The sequence below is a fragment of the Lepidochelys kempii genome, chromosome 9 (assembly GCF_965140265.1).
Source record: "Lepidochelys kempii isolate rLepKem1 chromosome 9, rLepKem1.hap2, whole genome shotgun sequence".
Taxonomy (NCBI): domain Eukaryota; kingdom Metazoa; phylum Chordata; order Testudines; family Cheloniidae; genus Lepidochelys; species Lepidochelys kempii.
In genome coordinates this window covers 69,290,239-69,313,252 of record NC_133264.1, presented here as the reverse complement: position 1 = coordinate 69,313,252, position 23,014 = coordinate 69,290,239, and the positions used below count along the sequence as shown (strand labels likewise).

The 23,014-nt window shown below is 39.4% G+C and overlaps 1 protein-coding gene across 6 annotated transcripts in view; it reads left to right on the top strand.

Annotated features, from left to right (window-relative positions):
* Positions 1 to 23,014, top strand: part of PCDH11X (protocadherin 11 X-linked) — a 1,012,591-nt gene that overhangs the window by 768,058 nt on the left and 221,519 nt on the right. Inside the window, exon 8 of one of the 6 annotated variants that reach the window (XM_073360866.1) lies at positions 11,855 to 11,921. The exons of the other annotated variants lie outside the window; for them this stretch is intronic. Within the exon in view, the coding sequence (XP_073216967.1) occupies positions 11,855 to 11,871 (17 nt within the window). The 3' untranslated portion in view covers positions 11,872 to 11,921. Of the gene's footprint in view, positions 1 to 11,854; positions 11,922 to 23,014 lie in introns of those variants that run through there. 6 annotated transcript variants of the gene reach the window in all.

Genomic DNA, 23,014 nt, shown 5'->3' with positions numbered 1-23,014 from the left:
ACCTAGATCCTATGACTAACTCTCCTATGCATTATGTAATACAAATAATATAGCACCCTTAATCTGTAGACTCTTCATTTTAGCAATGGGGAAACTGAGGCACAGAATGAGGGCAGTGACTTGCTCAAGGTCACACAACCTGCCTTTAGCAGAACCAGGAATAGAACCCAGAACTTCTAAATCCTAATCCAGTGCTCTGTCCACTAGGCAATGCTGCCTCCCAGTGCATATGATCATCACTGATATGTGAGTGTAGTTCAGTTGGATCAAAATCCTTCGACTTCTTGTTCTACCATTCTTGCAGTCCCACTGATGCTTTTTGGGTTACATAAGAGACAAGTCAGAGTAGATTTTGGCCCTGTGTCTTTGCTTTATGGCAAGATGATTTGGTATTTGAAATACAGATGGGTCCAAACTATGAAGATTGCATCTAGATCCAAACGTTACCTTAATTTGAACTGGATCAGATCTAGTGTCTAATCTACAATACAGATGCAAATCCGTCTCTAATCTGTGGCGTTGTATTAAATGCTCAGAAAATTCTCTTGGATTGTAAACCTGTATACATTGTAACTGTATTTTACTCTTTTTTTACGGAAACTGTGAGAAACTGGCATTAATATACCATACTCCAGCCAAATGCTCTTTCGATAATGTGCAAGTTAGAAATAAGCACATGAACAGAATAGATATTGTGTTTCCTGTGGAGGATTTTCTGATCCATAAGCTGGAGATCTACCAAGGTGATGGAACTGGAACTGTATTTACAGTGCTTCAGGCAGCAATTGTCTAATTCTTGGTCATCATATTTTCTTTCCTCCAGTTAAATGTGCTCTAATCCATAACATAGTCATGTTACACACTGAGGCAAGATGTTAAATTTAAAAAAAAATGCCTTTAAATAATAAGGTTATGGCACAAACCAGTAAAGACAGAAATTTCAAGGTTAAATCTGATGTTCTTCCTTCAACTCAAGCTGCTGTAAAGAAAGAAAATGGTGTGAGCGAAAGCTGCCAGTACCTCGTGAGAAGCTTAGAACAAGTATGTTGCCTCAGCAGATTTGTTTCTAAATAAAATATGCTAATAATTTTCCTTCCCTTGTTGTTAAGGATATTTGCGTGGAATCAAATTCTTTATTGTTTAGGTAATTACTTACTGCACCGATTGAGTCTTCACTCAATTTATTATTATCCTTATTGATGACATAACTGTTTACAGAGGAATTAATTTTAATGTAGCAGAAAACTGTTTTGCAGAGTCGCTGAACTCCAGAGTAATAAATACCCTGTTTTAATTCAGGTGTCTATTGTAACAAAAACAGAGGAAAAGAAATGCAGAAAGGAAAATGCTATCAACAGAATTTTCTTCACAGAGAAAAAGCTATTTTATGAAGTATCATTGGCTGTGAAAGGATGGAGCCCACTTGAATATTGTGGTCTTTGTCATGATTGAATACTGTGTTTCACAAACAAATGCATGGTCTTCCAGCTTATTAGGTACATTACCTTTTTCTTTAGGGAAAAAAAATAGAAAAAGTTGTCAATGGAAGGGTGCCAAAAATGTTTTTGTGTGTGTGTGTGTGTGTGTGTGTGTGTAAAACCCATGAAATAAAGTGTTTGAGTCATCTGGACTTGGAAACAACCTGTACGGGTGTAGGTTTCTGCACGTTTGTATCTGCTACCCACCCCCACATCGATGGGTGGGGGAAATTGAGGAGGTCGGTGATGAAAGTGGGACAGTCCCAGTAGCAAGGGAAGGAGGCACTTGCCAAGGGACAGTAGGTAGCTCCTCCCATGGGAGTCTCTGGCACCCATTGTCCAGCTGGTGGAAAGGGGTGCTGAATGTCCAGCATTTTCCAGTTCCCAGGATTTAGCCTTCTCAGGGGCCATATGGAGCCTCTCTTGGCTCCATTCCAGAAGCCCGTCCTACCTATCAGAATTGGGAATGGGAACCCAGTCTGACACATGCTGTGGGGTTTAGGGGGAGTCAGGAAGGAATTTTTTCTCCCATGGGCCAAATTGGCAAAGGACCAGGGAATTTGTTGCCTTCCTCGCAGCATCTGCAAGCCACAGTGGGTTAAGTAGGAATACTCATAGTATCTAACAGGTACTGGGGAGGTTTGTTTACTCGTCGCAGCTCATTGCCAGTGTCCAATGCAGTTAAGAGTATAAAATAAATGATTCCCAGAGGTAAAAGACCTGGGATTTTGATGATGGGCCTCAAGCTCATGTGATAGGTTAAGACCTTGTGGTCTTTGCAAGTTAAGGTCCTGAGCCTGTTGTACGCTCTGTTCCCCTCTACTGGGACTCAGAGAGAGCTGAATCCTGGTGGTAGGCTGAGAAGAGCATACCCCATGTTATGGGTTATGTGATAAGGAGCCCTGTAACCCTGGTGCAAATTAAGGGTTATATGGTAAGGAGCCCCATAACCCCCGCACTGAAATAAATTAAATGTCTGGTATAAAGGAGTATGGGTGATGGGCAAGTAGTGTCCCTCCCTTGTGCTAAAAGTTTAATAAAAGTTGCGGCCTGCACTTAATTCTATGCATATATCTGTCCTCAATTTGCTGCTGTGTCCACATATATTACAGTAGGTAATTTACTTTTAAATGCATCAGAACCACTAAAAAATATTCCTTAGTGTATATAGCAAAAGCTACATATTTTACCATGTAAATTGCCAGGACCAGATAAATGTGGTGGAGGTCTATGAAATTGCCAGGTGTCCTTTCTCGTCTCTTACTCTGACCATATTTCCACCTTCCTTAAATTTTTTTCACTAACTTCCCTTTTTAACCCACAATCAGTTTAGACTCTGGTCCTGACCTTCAGTGTTCTACATGGTTCTTTTGTTCTGGACATGTGGGAAAAAAGAAAAGATACAAGGAATGTGGTTTAATTCGCCTTTATTAATTCAACTCAACTCTCTTGAAATAACTCATGTAGTGCAGGTCATCATCCCATCTGTAATTATTTCCACCTAGTGGAGGGCTGCCATCAGCCCTCAACCCCTCTACAACTGGTCCCGAGGCTGTTGTCGGGACACTCTGTTCCCCATCATAGGACGGTTAAGGGGTTGGGGAAAGGTGGCTGTCTCCAGGCTGTATCTGCCATTAGAAGCCACAGTCCCATTCCCCAGTTTCTTTAGGAGGATCCCTTCTTCCAAATCCACTTCTAATTCCAGTTGATAAGGGCACTGGGCCCCCTATGGAATGGGTACGTGAACTGGATACCTGCTAAACTGTAGCAACTTGAACCTAACCTCCTGACTCACCTGTACCAGGTCCCTGAGCTGCTGTGGGTAAAGCAAAAATACTCACCCCACCCTGGCCAATCTGTCAGTGAGGGAAAAATTCCTTCCCACTTCCAAAAAAGGTGACCAGAGTAGTGGCTACAGCAGACCAAAAATACCAGGTCTTCTGATAGTCCCAATGGGTAGGAGCTGCTAACCCAGGCATGAGAGGGGGCTCAGGCTGGAGGGACTGGATTAATATACCCTCCCGCAGTGTGCAGGCGCAAATAGCTTACCTTAGCCTCACTGGCCTGCCTACCATCTCAGGAATGCCTTCCACGCCCTCCACCTATCCCCTCTCCATCCCCTAAGCAGCAGGGTGAAAGGGCTCTTAAAGGAGCCACTACCCTTTTGTCCATCAGTCCAGACAAAGACCACACATCTTTGAGGTTATGTGGCTTACATTTTTATGCTCCACTCCAGATACTTTTCTTTACAGCTGTCCTTGGGACTGAGAATTGAGAACAACCATAACCTTTTAGAATTCATCTCCTTGTCGTCTCCCATTCTTGTGCCTTTCATACTGCTCCCTATCCTTGGAACAACCTCCCAGATGATCTTCTACAAACCCTACTTCTTCAAATCACTTCAAAATTCCCACCTGTTCCATGCTAGCTAAAAAAATATGATTTCCACCAGCTACACCATAACTACTATCTCTACTCTACTGTGCCTATGTGATCCTTTAAATTGAAAGTTCTGCAGGCAAAGGAATTCATTTCACTCTGGATTTTTGGTTTTATGTTTGACTAGCTGTAACTACTATGTACATCTGCAGCATTATTCTCTCTGTGTGTATTACACTGTGTTTGTGTATATATATGTATGTGTATAAAATAATGCACAGCATATATGTATCTGAATAAAGTTTTTGTGATTAATATATATGCCATATCACGTAATGTAACCAGTATGCATTGCACATGTAGCTTACTCCAAATTAAAATGTTTTTCTGGAATGTTCTGCTTCTTTATCATAGGAAGCTATTTTAGAACTTTGGTAATCTAGGTTTTATATTTCCAACTATGAAAAGCAATTAAGACCAAATGATACCATAGACTAAATTTCTTGCACAATTTCATTTTAAGTCAAAGTCAGTGCTTATTTCTATGAACTACTAAAATATCTTAATCCATTTTTGCAACCATGACATTTAAATATGTCCAGATATTTTTTTTAAATAAACAGCTTCAATTTTTAAAGCTAAGACCTTAAATGCCAAAAATGAACAGATTTTTTTCCTTACAGAATCTTCTCAGTATAGAGATTTATAATGGAAGGTCTGAGATTCCTTCATAAGTACTTTGTGCCCATTTTGGTCAGTAAAGCTTACGAGAAGTTAATACAATGAGAAGCAACTCTTAAACAAATTATATAAAGTTGACATATCTGCACCTATTGGAGATGGTGTGAGCCCTGCTGAGCGATGGCAGTAGTGAGGGAGTGCAGCATGACAGTCTGTAAACTAATCTCTCTTCTGACTTGATGCACACTGTGAAGTTCTCAATTTCCATATTAGAGCCTGACATAACCGTTAGTGGTCAAAGCTTCAGGTTTGAAATAACAACACTCCATGACAGTCTGAGTTCGAATCCTGATTGGACTGAGCCTTAATGCCACCAAGTGTCCAGTCAATAGAGCTGGTCTAAAATTTTCCAAAAGAGCATTTTTCCACTGGAAGATGCTGATTTGTTGAATTTGAAATGTTTGTGGAAACATGTAGATTCTGATGAATTTCCCATGAATCCCAGACAGGATCCTCTCACACATCTTCCTGGTTTCCTTACATCTTGCCATCTGGTGCCTTGGCGGTCCATTTGGTGGGTGGCTGGTGAGCCCAGGCTTGTCTTCTCCCAGCAGCTGGGGATCCCAGGGCTTGCACACTCCTGGCTACTCAGGAGCCTGTCTGGAGGGCTGATGGGAGGCCAGGAGCCTGAAAACACTGGGAGTCACAGCCCTCAGAACTTCCAGTTTCCCTGGCTCCAGGGTAGCCTTCCAGGAGAGTGTTCCAGAGCAGGGGCTTCACAGCTTTTCTAGGCTCCTGGCTCCTTGTCAGCTTGGGGGCCTTAACTCCCAAAGAGTTGTTCGGCTCCCTACCTGGCAGTCTGCCAGAGCTCCCAGCAGGTGTGGGAGCTTTTGAAACATTTAGAAAAAGTCAAAATGAAATGTCTTTTCAGCTTCTTCTAAATGAAATTGCAAATTTTTGTTCGGAGGGAAATTTCAAAATGCCATTGTTTGTTCTTGAATTATCCCACAGTATCCTGCAAATATAAATAAAAAATGCAAGCTTAATTTTAAGCACTAGAGCAGTCCCATTAACAACAATCGGAGTAAAGATAAGCATGGGCATAAGTGTTTGAAAGATCAGGGCCTTTAAGTTTAGTTCTACCCTAAAAAGCTACCATAGAAATGGCATTGTTTGGGTCCACACTCATTATGTCTCTGATTTCCATGTACGGTTTTCTTAGATTGCAAGTAGAGCATTGTTCTTTTTAGAATTGCAAGCCTCACAAACCCATCCTGGGCTTTTCCCATCTTATGTGTCATCACAGGTAGTAAAGATACAACTAGCTAAACTAAACTCTCAGTGACACATGTGTACACCACCTTAAGGGGTTCCACTGGTGTCACTGACACCATCAGAATCTCTCTTACTGTTGATGGAGTGCAAGAAATATTGCTGCATTTTTAAAATTGGGAGAGAGAGAGAGAGAGAGAAACAACCGAGCTTGATGGCAGAGCCCAGTATGAGTTTGTGAGGGTGGCTATTAGAACACACAGCTTTGTTTGCAAACTGAGAAGACTCGGTATGGAAATCAATGAGACCAGGGTTATGGAACCCCACAGTTCTATTTTCACAAAGTCTCTTTTTCAGGGTAGGTCTCTAGTTTAAATACTTGAAAGTCCTATTGGCTCCGTCAGGGTATTAAAATCCAGTGAAACTATTTTGTAAGAATAAGGGGTTTGCCTTGAAATTCTGAACTAAGGTTTCAGCTTCATCTCTGTTATTCTGGTTATCTGCTTAGCTTTTGCCCCCCATCATGGAGGTGCTTGTGGGAACGTGTATATATAACGTGTAAATTTCTGTGTAGGGAACTCCAGATGAAGAGGACTAATGTAATAATATTTTATTTAAATTCTAGCCAAGAAAGTTATTCTGCTACAGAAGCTATGGTACATACGCATGTAACAGCAGTGTTGCTTTTTTTGTATTACATTTGTTTAACACCAACCAACCAACAATCCTATTTTATACCATTTATGTAATGTGGAAGTCTGTGTTCCTTTTTTTTACATGAGTGCCAGTGAGAGAATTATCTTCAGTTATCAGCCGTGAACATTTTTTAGCAAAGCGAGTTATTTCTAGGAAGGGAATCAGTAGTGAGAGACAGCAGACATTAGAATTAGAACTGGAGAACCTTGTCTAACAGAGTCAGCAAATGTCTGTTATGCACACCTAGTCATTACGCTACCCATTATACAGCCGCTGGTAAAGAACAATTCTGGAGCAGAGTGAGAGTTGATGGGCTGGTTTTTCTGTGAGTCAGGGCAACCGATGGGGAAGGGGCAACGTTGGAAAGTCAGAAAAGAGCAGGAGGAACTGAGGGGAAAGTATTCTTTTACATTTCAATGCATGTAAACTGGATACTTTAATTGGGAAAATTCTGATTCTGATTCGTGTCTGTGTTCTCACTTTAATTTACTTCCTACTTTAGTATCGAAAGCCAGTGAGAGTGGAGAGTTATTGGCCAATTATTATATTGTGTCTGTTTATTCTCCTATATTATTTTTCTACCTTTTCAAATATTTCTATATATTATAAGAAAATGTGTCTGAGTTATAATGGACTTAAACTAAAAGAGAAGGTTGTGATTTGGTACCATCGCAAGCCACAATGATTCTTGTATAAATACATTTAGAAATGCAGATAATGGTACAATTCTTCTGACTCCTTATCTCATATGGCTGGTTGTGTCTTACAATGCATGGTAGGAAGCAACTTTGTCACAGATTGTTGAGCTTCTGCAGATGTTGATGAGGAATATTTTGTGTATGTACTCTTGGTTCAGTGTCATAGATAGAAGAAGTGGACTGGAGCTCCTGCAAATAATATTAAGGGAACAGGGAAACACTGTTCTCAGAAACTGTCATAAATATAAAGGGAAGGGTAAACCCCTTTGAAATCCCTCCTGGCCAGGGGAAAGCTCCTCTCACCTGTAAAGGGTTAAGAAGCTAAAGTTAACCTCGCTGGCACCTGACCAAAATGACCAATGAGGAGACAAGATACTTTCAAAAGCTGGGAGGAGGGAGAGAAACAAAGGGTCTGTGGGTCTGTCTATATGCTGGTTTCTGCCGGGGATAGACCAGGAATGGAGTCTTAGAACTTTTAGTAAGTAATCTAGCTAGGTATGTGTTAGATTATGATTTCTGAGAAAAGAATTGTGCTGAATAGAATAACTATTTCTGTCTGTGTATCTTTTTTGTAACTTAAGGTTTTGCCTAGAGGGGTTCTCTATGTTTTTGAATCTAATTACCCTGTAAGATATCTACCATCCTGATTTTACAGGGGGGATTTCTTTATTTCTATTTACTTCTATTTTTATTAAAAGTCTTCTTGTAAGAAAACTGAATGCTTTTTCATTGTTCTCAGATCCAAGGGTTTGGGTCTGTGGTCACCTATGCAAATTGGTGAGGCTTTTTATCCAACATTTCCCAGGAAAGGGGGGGTGCAAGTGTTGGGAGGATTGTTCATTGTTCTTAAGATCCAAGGGTCTGGGTCTGTAGTCACCTAGGCAAATTGGTGAGGCTTTTTACCAAACCTTGTCCAGGAAGTGGGGTGCAAGGTTTTGGGAAGTATTTTGGGGGGAAGGATGCGTCCAAACAGCTCTTCCCCAGTAACCAGTATTAGTTTGGTGGTGGTAGCGGCCAGTCCAAGGACAACGGGTGGAATATTTTGTACCTTGGGGAAGTTTTGACCTAAGCTGGTAAAGATAAGCTTAGGAGGTTTTTCATGCAGGTCCCCACATCTGTACCCTAGAGTTCAGAGTGGGGGAGGAACCTTGACAGAAACACTTTCTGCACTATGTTTGAGAGCAAGCAGACTAGGAACCAGCATGCATTGCTAAAAAGAAATTGGTGCACACAGCAGATTTTAAAGGTTTGTGTGTCATCTTCATCTTTTGCTGCTCCTACCACGTGTCTCCGCTTCCTCAAATCCTTTCCCTTGCTCTCACTTTCTCTGGTCCCACCTACTTCTCTGGCCTAATCTGCAACTTCTTCCAAACCCTGAGCTCTGCCTCTGTTTAAAAGGAATAGAAATCAATGAGAACAGCAGAAGTCTTATTTCCAAACTGAATCTGAGAAATAACAGATAGGAGTGAGGTCTACAGGTGGGCTAGAATCAGCACTTGGGAAGTATGGTGACGGACACTATAGGAAATCTCTATGTCTCAAAATTAGTGAGGATAGATTATGGTTATAGCTGATAGGTGCCATAGGCAATTGACTAAATAGAGCAGCCAGATGAGAGAATAACAATAATTAAAATAACCATGGAACTATTAATAATTAGAACTATTGAGCCATAAACTAATACAACTACTGGTTGCAATTACAACTGCTAAAACAAACTAGGAAATATGGGGCCCTGATGCAGCAGGTGATGCAGTTGAATCTGGTCATTAAATGGAAAGTATAACATCAAGAGATAGATCTGCAGACATGACAGCCTCCATGCATATGTAAAAAAGAAATTCCATATGAAATAACAACTGACTTTAAATTTGAGAAGTACAGAAGATGGAGATAGAAGCTAATCTGTTGGATTGGTCACAGAGTCTAATTAAATTTATCCTAAAGTGGGACCAGAAAGATGAAAAATTGGGTTTTCTGCTTCATCAGAGAAAAGTTTGGAAGAAAACCAGAGCTGCCGAAAGGAAGAAAATGGGATAAATAAAATGGGAGGAAAAGGACAACGAGAGAAATGGAGTATGTTCAAAGATAAAATAATGGATGCTGTAGGATTATGCTGCCACTTAGCAGTAAATACACTCGAAGCAAAGAGGGGTCAGTGCAAATGAACAAGGAAGTGCAAAAGGTAAGAAAAGGTGAGAGAGGCACATGGAAAGGTATCCAGTATCAAGACCAAAAAAACTACAGTGGAAGTGATGATGGATAGGGAAAGAAATTGAGTAGGAGAATTACTGAAATATGAAACAAGAGGTTAAGATACTAATACATTGTTCCAATATATTAGTAGCAAGATATGTATGAAAGAGGAACCAGGAGCTTTGAGAGATATCTGGGGATATTTTATTGATGGAAGAGATAGATATTGCTAAACTAATTAAATTAATTAATTGCTTCAGTGTTTACAAAAGGAAGTTGCCAATGCTACAGATGTAAATTTTTAGGATGGAGAGAAGAAATCCTCAGGGAGATCAATATTGTGCCTGCCAATGTCTAATCAAATGCCAGAGCTTATGGAATCCATCCCGGAGCTCTAGGGAGTGTCAAAAGAAATGGGAGAGCCATTAGCAGACTTATTGTAAAATGAATTTGAAATGGAGGAGATGCTAAATGGTAACTTAGAGTTACCACCTGCATTTAATAAAGTTGGGGGGTGGGGTCAGTCCTCAGATATGCCAAGTTTATATTCAGCACAGCTATGGGAGGGAGGAAGGAAGTAGCTTTAAGCTACACATCTACTCCTCTCATCCTGGGCCAGCCATGGGCCAAAACAGCCCTCTGCATGACCTGGAGCAGCCTTCTAAGTTGCCCTGGCTGCATCCAACTACTGTCAGCTGATGATCTGGAGGAGCACCATGCTCCATCCATCCCTGGCCTGCTCATCCTTGTCTATCCCCATTCCTGATGCATACTCTACATGGAGACAAGGAGAGGGATTGCGGGGCACAGAGCTGGCTACAGCAGCTTTGCACTATCCAAGGATTCCCCTTTGTCAAGGAAAAATCCTTAGATGCCTCTGTAGAGAAGATTTCCAGCTGTTTTGTGCTTTTATGTTGTATTTTGTGGAGCAGCTGCAATGAGGGCTAAGGGTTCAGCTCCGGAAGTTCAATTAGAGGAACAGTTTAATTTTTCCAAAGGCAAACAAACAAATGCATAGCCCCACCATGTTGTGGATAATGTGATTCCTCCTATGACTATTGTTTTCCTTGCTGTGCTATCTGTTTCTAAAATACCCAGTTTCTGATAATGTGACTGAGAATGGCGCACAGAGTAAAAGTACCTCCTTATTGCCCTAGTCCTACCATGGAACTGGGTAACTAGAGTAGTTTTGCATTCACTGCCTCTATCCCAGAAAATATTTTGTGTATAAATTTCAAAACCCGGCTGCTCGTTCCACTGTTGGTACTTGCACACACCAGACCAAGAAAACAGCTGCACAGAATAGCTATCTGCTCTATATCTACCATTTAAGGTATGTGAGAAGATTAAGGAAATAGGAGGAAGTTACTTTTGCACTGCCTAGAGCTATATGTGTGTTATAAATATGGTATCTTACTTTTAGATGAGGCAATTTTGTTAGGTAAAATGATGACTCATTGCAATATCCTTGTGGCTCTAGCAGTAAAACACGACACCTTGTGTCTCCAAGTTTGTGAAGATAATGCTTCTATACTTAGCAAGGTAGACTTTAAAAACAACTCTTCTCGTAGGCAGGCCTTCTTCATATTAGTCAGTAATCTGCACATGAAACCCTAACCTCTTAATATGAAAAAGGTAAACTGTGTGAATTTAGCACTCCTGAGAGGTGCTGATAGCCCCATAGGCAGAAGACCTCTATTTATCCACAGAACAGATAGATTAGAGGCAGCCATACACATTTCCCATGCCAATCAGTGCCTCTGCAATGATCTTAGGGTATATCTCTAGGGGAGAAGTGTTAATGGAGCCTCTTTGGGCCCTGAGACGAGTTTGCTACTTTAGTGCCATTTATGATGTTGGGTCTTGTGAATGTCCGCAGTGTACTGGAGCATTGCCACCAGGCTCATTTCCATAGTATCTAATTAGGTAGGGAACGTCACTCATTACAGGGATGGAGTAAACCAGTGTCCTAAAGATGAAGGGCCTCATTAACCTCAATACCAGTCCCTGACTGCAGTTCCAGCTTGTTCACTACTCTGTTATCTCTAGGTCCAAGAAATGATTGTTAAGATGGAAGATTTTGCACCATACCGCAGCAAATGACTTCATAATCATGCAGTTTACACTGATTTACTGCAAGATACAAAGACAGTTTCCTGTGAGCTTCACAACATACTATCCTTAAATAACCACCTCCCACACTCATACACACACATTTTTGATCAATGAAAATTGTTTTAAAGAATATTTAACTCCAGTTTCACAAGAATCCTCCATGCAACTGAAATGCTAAACAGAGTATCAGACTACAGCCTGTGCTGATTTATAATGAGTAATTATCTAACGAAGATAGTGTTAGGTATGCATGAGAGTTCTTGTTGGAAGATTTGCAATTTTAAGAAAATGCGGTAGATCAAATGATAATGTCTCATTTGTATTCTCTCCGTTCCCTAGCCACTACTGCGATCTGAGAAGCAACTACAGAAATGGGCTGCAAACAGACATCATTTTTGTATGAGATAAGGGAAGGCTCAATGATCCCTAAATGTTGCCAATAATCTTATCCTGCTATAGAAGCCCTGTGTTACTGCAGCTTTATATTTTTCTATACACACATGCACACAGTATGAGCGAAGGGAGATACTGCCTACATACAATATACAACACAAATTGTATGTACAGTAATATAGATTATATTCTGCCCTGAAGTGCAATGCCATTAAAATGAATAGGGCTGCACTTTTGTAACTGAAGGCCAAATTTGATTCATATTACTGAATATATATATGTGTAATATTTGACTAGTTATACTCACAAGAGTGCTGTATTATTTGCAATCCCTTGTGCTGAAGAAAATTAAGGGAAGAAAATTCTTTCACATGTTTAACTTGATAAATCGTGAGTTAGGATCATAAGGGTAGATATTAAGGGTAGATTGACCACTGTGTTACTTCACTTTTACACCAGTTAATGGGTATAGAGCTGGAGTGTACCACATGTGAGATGTATGTGAAACACAATTCCCTTCACTCACAGGGACTTGCATAAATATTTTCTTCTGTTTTTGAACTGCAAGGATTTACACCCCTGAAGGTTCCCAGTATAGGTTCACTTGGACCTGAAACACAAGTTCAAAGCAAACCTCAATCAAATCACTGAATTTCACCGAGCTTTTACGACTCTTTCAAAATCTGAGGGTTTGCACAATTTGGACATCAAAAAATAAAATAAATTGGTCCAGAGTTGCTTGAAAATGGGCCTACATCTGCTCAAAAGGTTCATTAACATTTCATCTGACATGGACTGAGTTGGTAACAAAACGTGAAACAAAACAAATTTCTTGCATTTGGGGTTTGTAATTAAAGTTTCACAGAGCAGTGCTAGTCATAAGGAATGGTAATAGGACACCAGCAATCTAGCGTTATAACTTTAAGTTAAATTTTTTAAACATTAATGGTTATTAACTAAATCAAAAATCAGCTGTAACACACACACGAAAAGGCTTGGTCCTTTCATTATGTAAGGAAGGAATATACTATAAAAATAATTTAGTGGATTCCGGTGGGATACATGATTTGCAGGTGAACAGCAACTATTAACTAGAAATGCTATAGCTGTGGAGAAAATACTTTTCCTTGACTCTTAAGGGGTTGTTCATGTGATTTTTAACTGGTTTATTTTCTGTATTAGATATTACATTATACTGAAGGAGCTTTTCTGTTCTAAGTTAGAAATAAACTCCAAGGTTTTACTGTGAGACAACAACAAAGTAATGTATCAAATGTAACAAAAAGTTAAGTGTTTGTACAGTTTATTTTCTATTAAAGGTATCAGCCTGGAAATATCCTCTTTTTTGTTTGTTTACTTTAAGATTTAATCCTTTGGGACCTGATCTAAAGCCCACTGAAGTCAATGGGAGTCATCACTATGACTGCATTGGATTATGGAACAGTCCCTTGGTGCATATCTACACTGCAATTAAACACCTGTGGACGGCGTGTGTCAGCTGACTCAGGCTCACAGGACTCAGGCTGCAGGGCCTATAATTGCTCCAGCCCGGAATGTCTACACTGCAATTGTATAGACGTTCAGTCTGAGCCCCACTGACCCAAGTCAGCTGATATGGGCTAGCTGTGGGTGTTTAACAGTAATGTAGTCATGTTCCTAATGAGAAACAGAAAAGTACACTATTTGTAGAAGAAGATTCATTCTGAATTGATTATTAACATAATGCCTGAGTTTTAATACGATGTCCCATGTCCTGGTCACATCATCTTATGTGACTAGAGTCACACTAATGAATGTTGATGATCCATTAATTCATATGGTCATCTATGCTCTTGGTCATTATTGAACATTTGCAGTCTTCTGCCAGATAATTTTGAATAGCAAAAATGTTTCTAAGAAGGAATAACACAAGTTTTATATTTTGGAAATTAATAATAATAATTTACTGGAATTAATAGGCAGTTGTCTCTCCAAAGTACATGCTAATATGAATAATCCACATACACTGTAAACTGGTTGATTATGGCAGCTTGTTATTTTATGGTCCACTGCTATAGAAAAAAATACTTCATTCAGGGTTTTTCTAGTAATATATGTTTAATGAGTGTGCATCCTTTGTTATAGAATAATAGTGTAGGTAAGATGGGATAATGAATGTTCTATGAACACAGAATCTCACTGGGAGCAATTAAATGCTCTGTTTATACAACAGAGTATTCAAAATATGGGCATTTTTTAGATGTTCCTGGAATAATCTATCGACCGCACGCAGAAAAACATATCACGGCAAAGACATGGGTCCATCTTAAAGTCACAAAAGAAATATTTTTTTCTGCAGGCTTAAATTCTGTTCCCATCTCTGCCTATTGTGGATATGTGGAGAGCATATTACTTAAGATTCTGTTCTGTTTTGAGACCTCCACGCTATTTAGACAAAGTTCGGTGTTAAAGCTCTTTGGCCTGCATTTACAATCACTTCTATGATGCTCTTCTGCTTTTGGTATACAGTGACCATTTCTCTCTGTGTGTAGGATAGAGAATTCCTGTCTAGGGTTTCACACTGTGCCCATCACCACGGCATCTGACACCTATCAACTACTGTATGACTCTAGTACCACAAGCGCTATTAGAAACCAAGGAGACAGAAGAACAAATATTTGGTCCACCTTGGGAGTGGCCCACACTGCATTTTTGCTAAAGGGTATAGTAAAGGCCATGTATTTCACAGAGGCATTGCACGTGCTGTCACAGTTTCTGGGATTTGCTGCCAGTGTGCAGGGGGCCTTCTCACCCCCTCAAAGCCACAATTTCCACCAAATAGAGTCTGTTTATTGTGGGAACAGCTCAAATCCATGTATATCTTAGAGGTATTGTATTGTAGCTTCATTGTGCCAGACCATCACACTGCATTGCAGCATTTCCTTTTTGTTTCATGATGTCTTTCATTACAATAGTAATTTAAACTTGAATAAGTACTGGGCCACTTGGGGAAGGAAAATGTATCGGTCTGAATCAGTGGCAAATTTGCACTGTATGCTGGTATTTAATTAATGGCATAACTCCATTACTTTAATAAACAACACCATTAGTGCTCGGACTGAGTGGCAGACAGCTTCTGTTTACCAAGCCAGATGCCTTTCTTCTTGCAGAGTTTTGAAAAGAAAAGGTGTTTCTAATGTGCCTTCTTTGTTATAAAACTTGCTTTTGTTTGGCTTTTCATTTCACATTCATTCATTTCAGCAAAGAGTTGAGGATATATTATAGCCCCCACAATAAGGCTGAATTATACCTTTATTACATTAAAAGTTTTAAAAAACATAAAGGTTGCAAAATCAAGTAGTCAAAAGAGCAGAAATGTCAGAGTTAAGGTGGCCTGTGCAACCTTTGTTTTGCTCCCCTGTGCATGTGTGTTGTACAATACACTCTTCAATTTCATGTTCACATATTGTTTTTTCCACAGGACCCCTGCCTCCTTCAGTGCACATTGAATGAACAGCTATTCAGTATTTGTTTTATTTTCATTCTTCAATATATGACTCCATGCTTTATTTATTCAAACTTTGCTCTACATACAGCATTGTTAATTTCCCCATAGATTTGTCTATGGTGCTCATCACTATAAGCTGAGTGTTTTGCAAACATTAATTTATTTTCATAACACTCCTGTGAAGTGAGCGTCTATTATTATCCTCATTTTTCAGATGGGGACCTGACCTGAGGCACAGAGAGATTAAGGTCAAAGTGTCCACTAATTTTGGGTGCCCAATGAGAATGATATAGGACTGATTTTTCAGAGTACTTAGCATTATGTAGTACTTTATACATTCAAAGCTCCGGTCCCATTGACTTCAGCTGCATCCGTAAGTGCTCAGGACTTCTGCAAAGCAGATACCAGGGGCTTAAGTTGGGCACCTAGAAAATGAGGAACATACAATTAGTAATCACCTGTAGAAAGTTTGGTTTAAGTCACTTGACTAGAATTGCATAGGAACTCTGGGGTAGAGGCAGAGATATAGAATCCATTTGTGCAGGGCAGCATGCAACTACTTTATCCATGAGACAGTCTGTTATCTTACTGCAGTCCCCTGTCTCCTTCACTACATACCTGCTGAGTTCTGCGACAAATGAGGTAGGAGTTCAACAGACAGCAGTCTCCTTCCTTAAACATTCCCAGAGCAGGTCCATCCTGTGCACTGAATGAGGCAGGGGTTGTGTGGGAAAAAAATGTGATCCTGTAAGAAAAGACTGTATCATAAAGCATTCACTCAAGATCGCACAGGCAGTCTCAATTTTGGTAGTTCTTAACTTTTGAGTGCTTGACTTTGCAGCTGTAACATTCTTTTACTGTAGTTTGTTTTATGTAATTTCCTAAATTTTTTTTAAAACTTAAAAACTGGAAAAAGAAAATGTTTATCATGTGGAACCGTATTGACCTCCTCTCATGGATTATTGTCAGGCTTACTATCTGCCACGTGGTTTAACTCAGTAGAAGGCTATTATCCTCTATGTGAACCTACCATTGGGGGATGGGATGGGGGTGGAGGCACATATTTTGTCAGTGAGTTTCACAACTATTTATAGGACAGCAAAATAATGTTGAGACTCAGAAAATCAATGCCAAGGGAGTTGTTCTCTAGTGGTTACAGACTCTGGCTACTGTACTCCCCCAAGCCTCTCCATATCACTCCTACTGCTATTACCCCTCTCTGACTCCTGTGCTTCCCCTCCCCTGCTCTTATCCTTCTCTCAGCTCTTGCCCCTATTTTGCCCACACCCTGACTTCTGTCTCTGTCTCCCTCCCTCTGCTGCTGACTATGTATCCTCTTCTTGCCAGTGTTCCCCCTCCACTGCTCTTGACTCTCACCCCCATCACCTTATTCCTTTCCCTTTCTTGTCTTCTGCCTTTGCCCCTGTACCTCCCTCTGGATCCTGCTTCCAGCCCACCTCTTATCTCTCCTCCAATTACCAAACTCCTGCCACTTTTCTCTTGCCCTATTCTTCACCCCTCTGTAATCAAGTCAGATCTCTGATAAATACAAAGTAATGCACATTGGAAAACATAATCCCAACTATGCATATAAAATGATGGGGGCCTACACTGGCTTTTACCACTCAAGAAAAAGATCTTGGAGTCATTGTGGATATTTCTCTGAAAACATCCACTCAATCTGCAGTGGCTGTAAAAAAAAAAAGCAAACAGAATGTTGGAAATCATTAAGAAAGGGATAGATCATAAGACAGAAAATATCATATTGCCTCTTTATACATCCATGGTATGCCCACATCTTGAATACTGCATGCAGATTTGGTTGCCCCATCTCAAAAAAGATATATTAGAATTGGAAAAGGTTCAGAAAAGGGCAACAAAAATGATTAGGGGTATGGAGTGGCTTCTGTATGAGGAGAGATTAATAAAGCAGGGACTTTTCAGCTTGGAAAAGAGATGACTAAGGGGGGATATGATAGAGGTCTATAAAATCATGACTGGTGTGGAGAAAGTAAAGGAAGTGTTATTTACTTCTTCTCATAACATGAGAACTAGGGGTCACCAAATGAAATTAATTGACCCAGTATGGCCGTTCTTATGCTTCCTCCTCCTCATCCACACTTCTGGGAGCCAACTTGGGGAACATTACTGTGGCCCCTGGCAACCAGGAGGAGCAATTGAAGGGAGAAATCCTGCTTAGCCTCTGCAGTGCTAAGTATTGAAGTGTTCAGTTGCTGTGAGGGATTATGAATGTGCATTCCAGTTGTAGACAGGAGATGTAAATAGATAGATCATTCTCAGTGTAGATGGAACCTATGGAGGATTTAGGTGCCAATCTATAATAAGTCTTTTTCAGCAGTTTATATCATATCCAAATTTGGGTAATTTTTCACAAGGACAGCAAAAGGTACCCTACTGGCATCAGTGGGACCACCCTGAGAAAATTTAAATCCCTGTTCCAAAGCATGGAGGCACTAGAGCTTCTGAATGAAATGACTGTAGGCATTTTTTTTAACATGGGCAAACCAATGTATTTTCCCTGTACCTTGTTCCGAGTAGTGGCTGAACCATTCTAAATGAATTCTATTTTACAAAACTGAGCCTGAGGCAGACACCCAGCATGGAGAATTTCAGCGCAGGTATGTTAATTTGGCGCAGTTAAAAGCACCTGAAAACAGAGTTTTGTAATGTGAAGTGTCGGGCCACCTCAAGTTTATTCGTTGCTCCGTTTTCTTTATATAATAAATTTGTGGTGATACAGACCTATCTGGTGGGTGCTTCATTGTATATATAGCAGCCAGCAGTGTTAAACTCTAACCTACACTAAATGTATTTTGTGTTTTAATAGTATTCAAAGTAATAATGGAATGCAAGTTGGTGGCTATTCCATCTAAAATGTGTCTGTGCAAATGAGGTTAATCAAGTTGTGTCTTTTGCAAGTGAATTCCTTTTACTTTTACTTTTTTCTTTTAATTTTTCCATATTCTCTTTGTTACAGACTTGGCATATTACAAAAATGGAAAGTTGTTTAGCAAAATAAATAAATTATAAAAAAAACATTAAACAAAATGTTACATTTCTAGAGGGAGTCAATGGAAGGATTTGTAATACAACTGTATAAAATAATTGTATGTAGTTTGGCTTCTTTTACATTTCCTGAATTGCTTATTGAAACTCTGCTTTAGAAGTAAAATTACAGAACTGCTGGTAGTGCTGCTGTAATTTAAGGTTGGAAAGGGCATTCTATTCAAATCCTCTCTATATGTCTTTAACTATATAGATATGTAATATGTGTGTATATTTCTCTATCTGTCTGTGTAGATGGGGACAAATTCTATAAATATTACCTCTGACTGCTCGCAACTGAATCCATTCTCGACCACTTGCCAGGGAGGTTTTCAAGAGGGGAAATTCCACATTTTGATGGAGAGAAAATATCCCAGTGACAAATACCAGGGGATGCTAACACTTTTTCACCATAACTGACTTGACTTAATTAAGTAAAAATAAAAATACACATTACTTTGTAACGGGGGCAAAGAGCAGCATGCTGAGTGAAGTCCACTGTGGATCTACATATGTAGGACTGTTTAGCTGTTCAGTGTTTATGCCCTGATCCTGCAAAGACTTACATGCATACTTAAATTTACACTCTGGGTGTAGTCCCCGCTAAACAGAATGGGGCTCCAGATAGTGTATAAATCTAGGCATGTGCATAAATCATTGCAGGATTAAATTTTATGTGCTATGATGATCACCGCTACAGAAAACTCTAAATAGTTTTTTTTTCTTTTTTTTCTTCTTTTTTTTTGTTAGACTGTAGCTGTTCGAAGCTGCTCAAATGATTGGGATGTTTGTGAAAGGAGCATAATAAATTTAGCCCTTGGATATTCCCTCCACACACTTGTGTGTGTGTGTGTGTGTGAGAGAGAGAAAGAGAGAGAGATTATAATTAGGTATAATCTCAGTGTGTGCTTGTGTGTATTTATACCAAGTCACCCCAATTCACAGAAGATTAAATAAAAGAGGGTATTAATGAAAGACAAAATGCACTTTCCATTTTCTTACATTTTGAAATGCATTTCATTTCAGGAATTGTGGTTTAATGGGCTGGCATGAGACAGAAATAGAAAATCCTGAGTCTAATAATGGCTCTTCGACATCATTTTGCAGCCTTGAACCAGTCACCTCATTTGTGTCTCAATTACCCTCATTGGGTAACATTTGGGGAAGAATAAAAGTAGAGTGTTACGGACTGTGGTGAAGTTTGATTAACGCTCTTCACAGTTGAAAAGCTCAATAAAAGTGCCAAGTATTATTATATCTTATTATTGTGAAGAAATGGCTTCAGTTTTTGTTTCATTGTACATATAATGAGGAATTTTGTTCACAACTTGTTGCTCATGTAGCCTTATAAACCCGTTATTAGTGAATTTTTAGAACTAACTTACTCAAGAGCACATTAAGCACTTCCAATCTGAAAACTTTTTGTGCAGTGTTATTGATGTGTTCAAAATGGTAGTAGAATCCTACCCCAAAGGTGGTGGGTGAATTAAACTGATCCACATATGTAAACAGTCTTCAGTTCTATAAATCACTGGAATTCCTGAGAATGAATAGTAATTGGAATTTTCTTTTTATTTTGTTACAAGATGCAACATATTTGTGATTTCTCCATGATCTGTGAAGATCTGTGAAGATCAGGTTGTATGATAAAGCCTAATTTAGCATGATAATACAATAAGTATTAAACAGGGAAAGATTGACTCTCCATATTTTACCTCTAGCCTCATCTTTATGCCTGTGACTGCTGATTATAAGTGCTATGAGTGAAACAGAAATCAGTGTGGAGCACTCAAGTTGCTTCTCAAATAAAGTTCTTGTTTCAGCATTCAGGTTCCCAACAGGCTTTTAATCAAGGTTATGGGAAAGTCCATAAACTTTCTGCTGAATATTTAACAAGCTGGAGGTCATAGCAAACACGACATGCCAAGGACAAGTGAAATGAGATTGCAATCAGAAGAGCAGAGAAGACCTGGCAATAAGCAAGACTTTATCTGGTAGATAATATCTAAGAAAACAAATATCAGAGAGTCACATTTTCAAGTTCCCTTTGTGAGACTTAATTTCCAGGTATAAGCTGCCAATATAAAAAAAATAGTGAATAGAATTGGGTGGCTCCACTGATTTTAATCACTGGCTTTTCTTCAAGACCATGATTGAAATCCAGTGTTAACAATGCCAAAATAGAGGGGACTCTGAACTATAGATGGTGTGTTTAGTATTCACAACATAAGCATTTTTTGTAAAAGTTAGTTTATACTCTATGGAATTTTGTACAAATTAAAATAAGTACATAAATAAGCTAAACCCTAAATATAACTGGAAACCAAGAATTCAGTTTCTCCAGACTCAATTACAGGTTGTCGAAGCAATAGGATCATGTTACTGAGTATTATATGATACCAGTTGTACACAATAAAGTTTGTGTGGTCTCAAATCTAATGGCATGACATGAGCAGTTTGACAGGCATATGGTCAGGGGTATAGGCTCAGTGGAATTGCTGAGATGGTCTATATTTCATATTGCATTGGTGATGAGTCTTGTGCTGCACAGTTGTTCTGGTTACTCTCTTACTGAACCAGTCTTGATTAACATAAGGATGGGTGGGAAAACTTTTTTCAGGATTCAGATGTTTGGATTGTATAAAATCTAGTGTGTCCATTTTCACACATCTTGGTTCTTGTTGGATCAGGTATTGAAAGGGCCAAAATATCACAAGAGAGTCTATTTGTGCTTAATTTTGGGTCCAAGCATAGTCAGGGAGTAGTAGAAATCTCATCAATTTGAGCCCATTTTCATGAGCTTTCTAGCCACAGTTCACAGGATCCAAAGATATGGATAGTTTTGGGAAAGCCCCCAACAATTTGTTTGTTATCCAAAAACAACAGAAAGAAAACTATGTTTTGATGTTCATTCCCTGCTAAGACTCCAGCATTTGGAATCTGTTTCATTTTACCAGTTAGGTTTCCCCTCTTTCATAACCCTAATTTAAATAAGTACACTGTAACTACTGTAAGTAATTATGCCGACCTGTAATGATTATTTATAAATGTGCTCAACCTTTTAAGAGCAGTAAAGGTGTCCTATTTGGTTGCCTTTTATAATACATTGACTAATTACCCTGAAATTGCAGTAGAAATGCACTGTGGTTATGTTTAACTAAGATAAGTTTCCCTTTTTTGTATGAGAAGATAATTTTGCAAAATCTATCATCTGTCTAGAGCCTAGATCTAAAACCAAAATACTCCAGACAACGTAGAGCTTGAAACTTCAGAAAATGAGTGTGCTTTGTCGATCTGCTTAAAATTTGTCAAGGACACATACAAATAGGTAGTAACAGTGGCACACCTGCTCTTCAAGGCAGTTCATTGATGAAACCTTTTTGGGACATGCATCTTGCTTCTTATGTTGTACCAATAAAATAAAAACCAGCAGGATCTTATTAAAGGGAAAAAGGCAAAATACCACATTTATTGTGAATACAGAAAGGATCATAGTAAGCAGTTAGTTATAGTTATAACATTCCATTCAATCTCAAATTTATTCTCACATTCATTCATTCATACAAACATACACACACCCACACACACACACAGGTTCTGCAAGGTTGTTATCATAGTTACCAGCCTTAGAGTTGCTCATGCCAAGTCACTGGCCAGGTGGCCTGGACATGAGGAGGGAGCAGGGCCTTGTCAGGTGCTCATCTGATGCTCCTGGAAGTTGGTTTGCAGAATCAGACCCCAAAGTTCTCACTTTTTAGAGTCTATTTTTATAGGAATTTCTTCCTATGCCAGTCTATGGGAATTGCTTCATCATGCTGTTGCTGAATCAATCAGCAGATAGCACATTCCTGACGGCTCCAAGATGTTATCTTGTTCTTTGGTTCTCCCATTCTTGAGGCTGTTGGGTGGATTCCAGTCTGCCCTCCGGGTGGGGTCCTCTGGTTATTTCCACTTGACACCTTCTTCAGCCCATGGACACTGGATTCTTAGGCTGGCACCTCCCTGATCATTCAGTTATTATCCACACCAAGCATCCATCCACATACATCCTCTATCTCTATTTTAATCACAATTGTTAATACAACAAAAGGGTGGGGAGTCTCTGGGTGCTGTTTCTGTTGTTAGAGTATTGCTTTGAGTCTCTCTCTCTTGTGAATTGCTTTGAGAACAGACTCTGTCTTAGAATGTACTAACACAGTTAGCAGCTTGCAAGTTTCACACATAGAGGGAGAGAAACAATACCAAAAACCAAGAGACCTCTTAATTAGTAATACCCTGGAATTTAAACTCTGGGGAATCAAACTCATTTGTGATTTTAATACAGAACTTCTTTAATATGATCCAACATAATCCCCCTTTTGACACTAAGATTTATAATCGTCAGTGTCACTTTCTATGTAACCTATTCAAGAGAAAGTACTGTGAGTTTGTGATTCCAATTCATGCCACATACATGATCCTAGTGATGTATCTTTACTATAAGGTTCTGGGGCAACAGGCAAGGTTAGGCACACCCACTTTTGAGGAGTCCATTCGGTACAACCTCTAGTGTC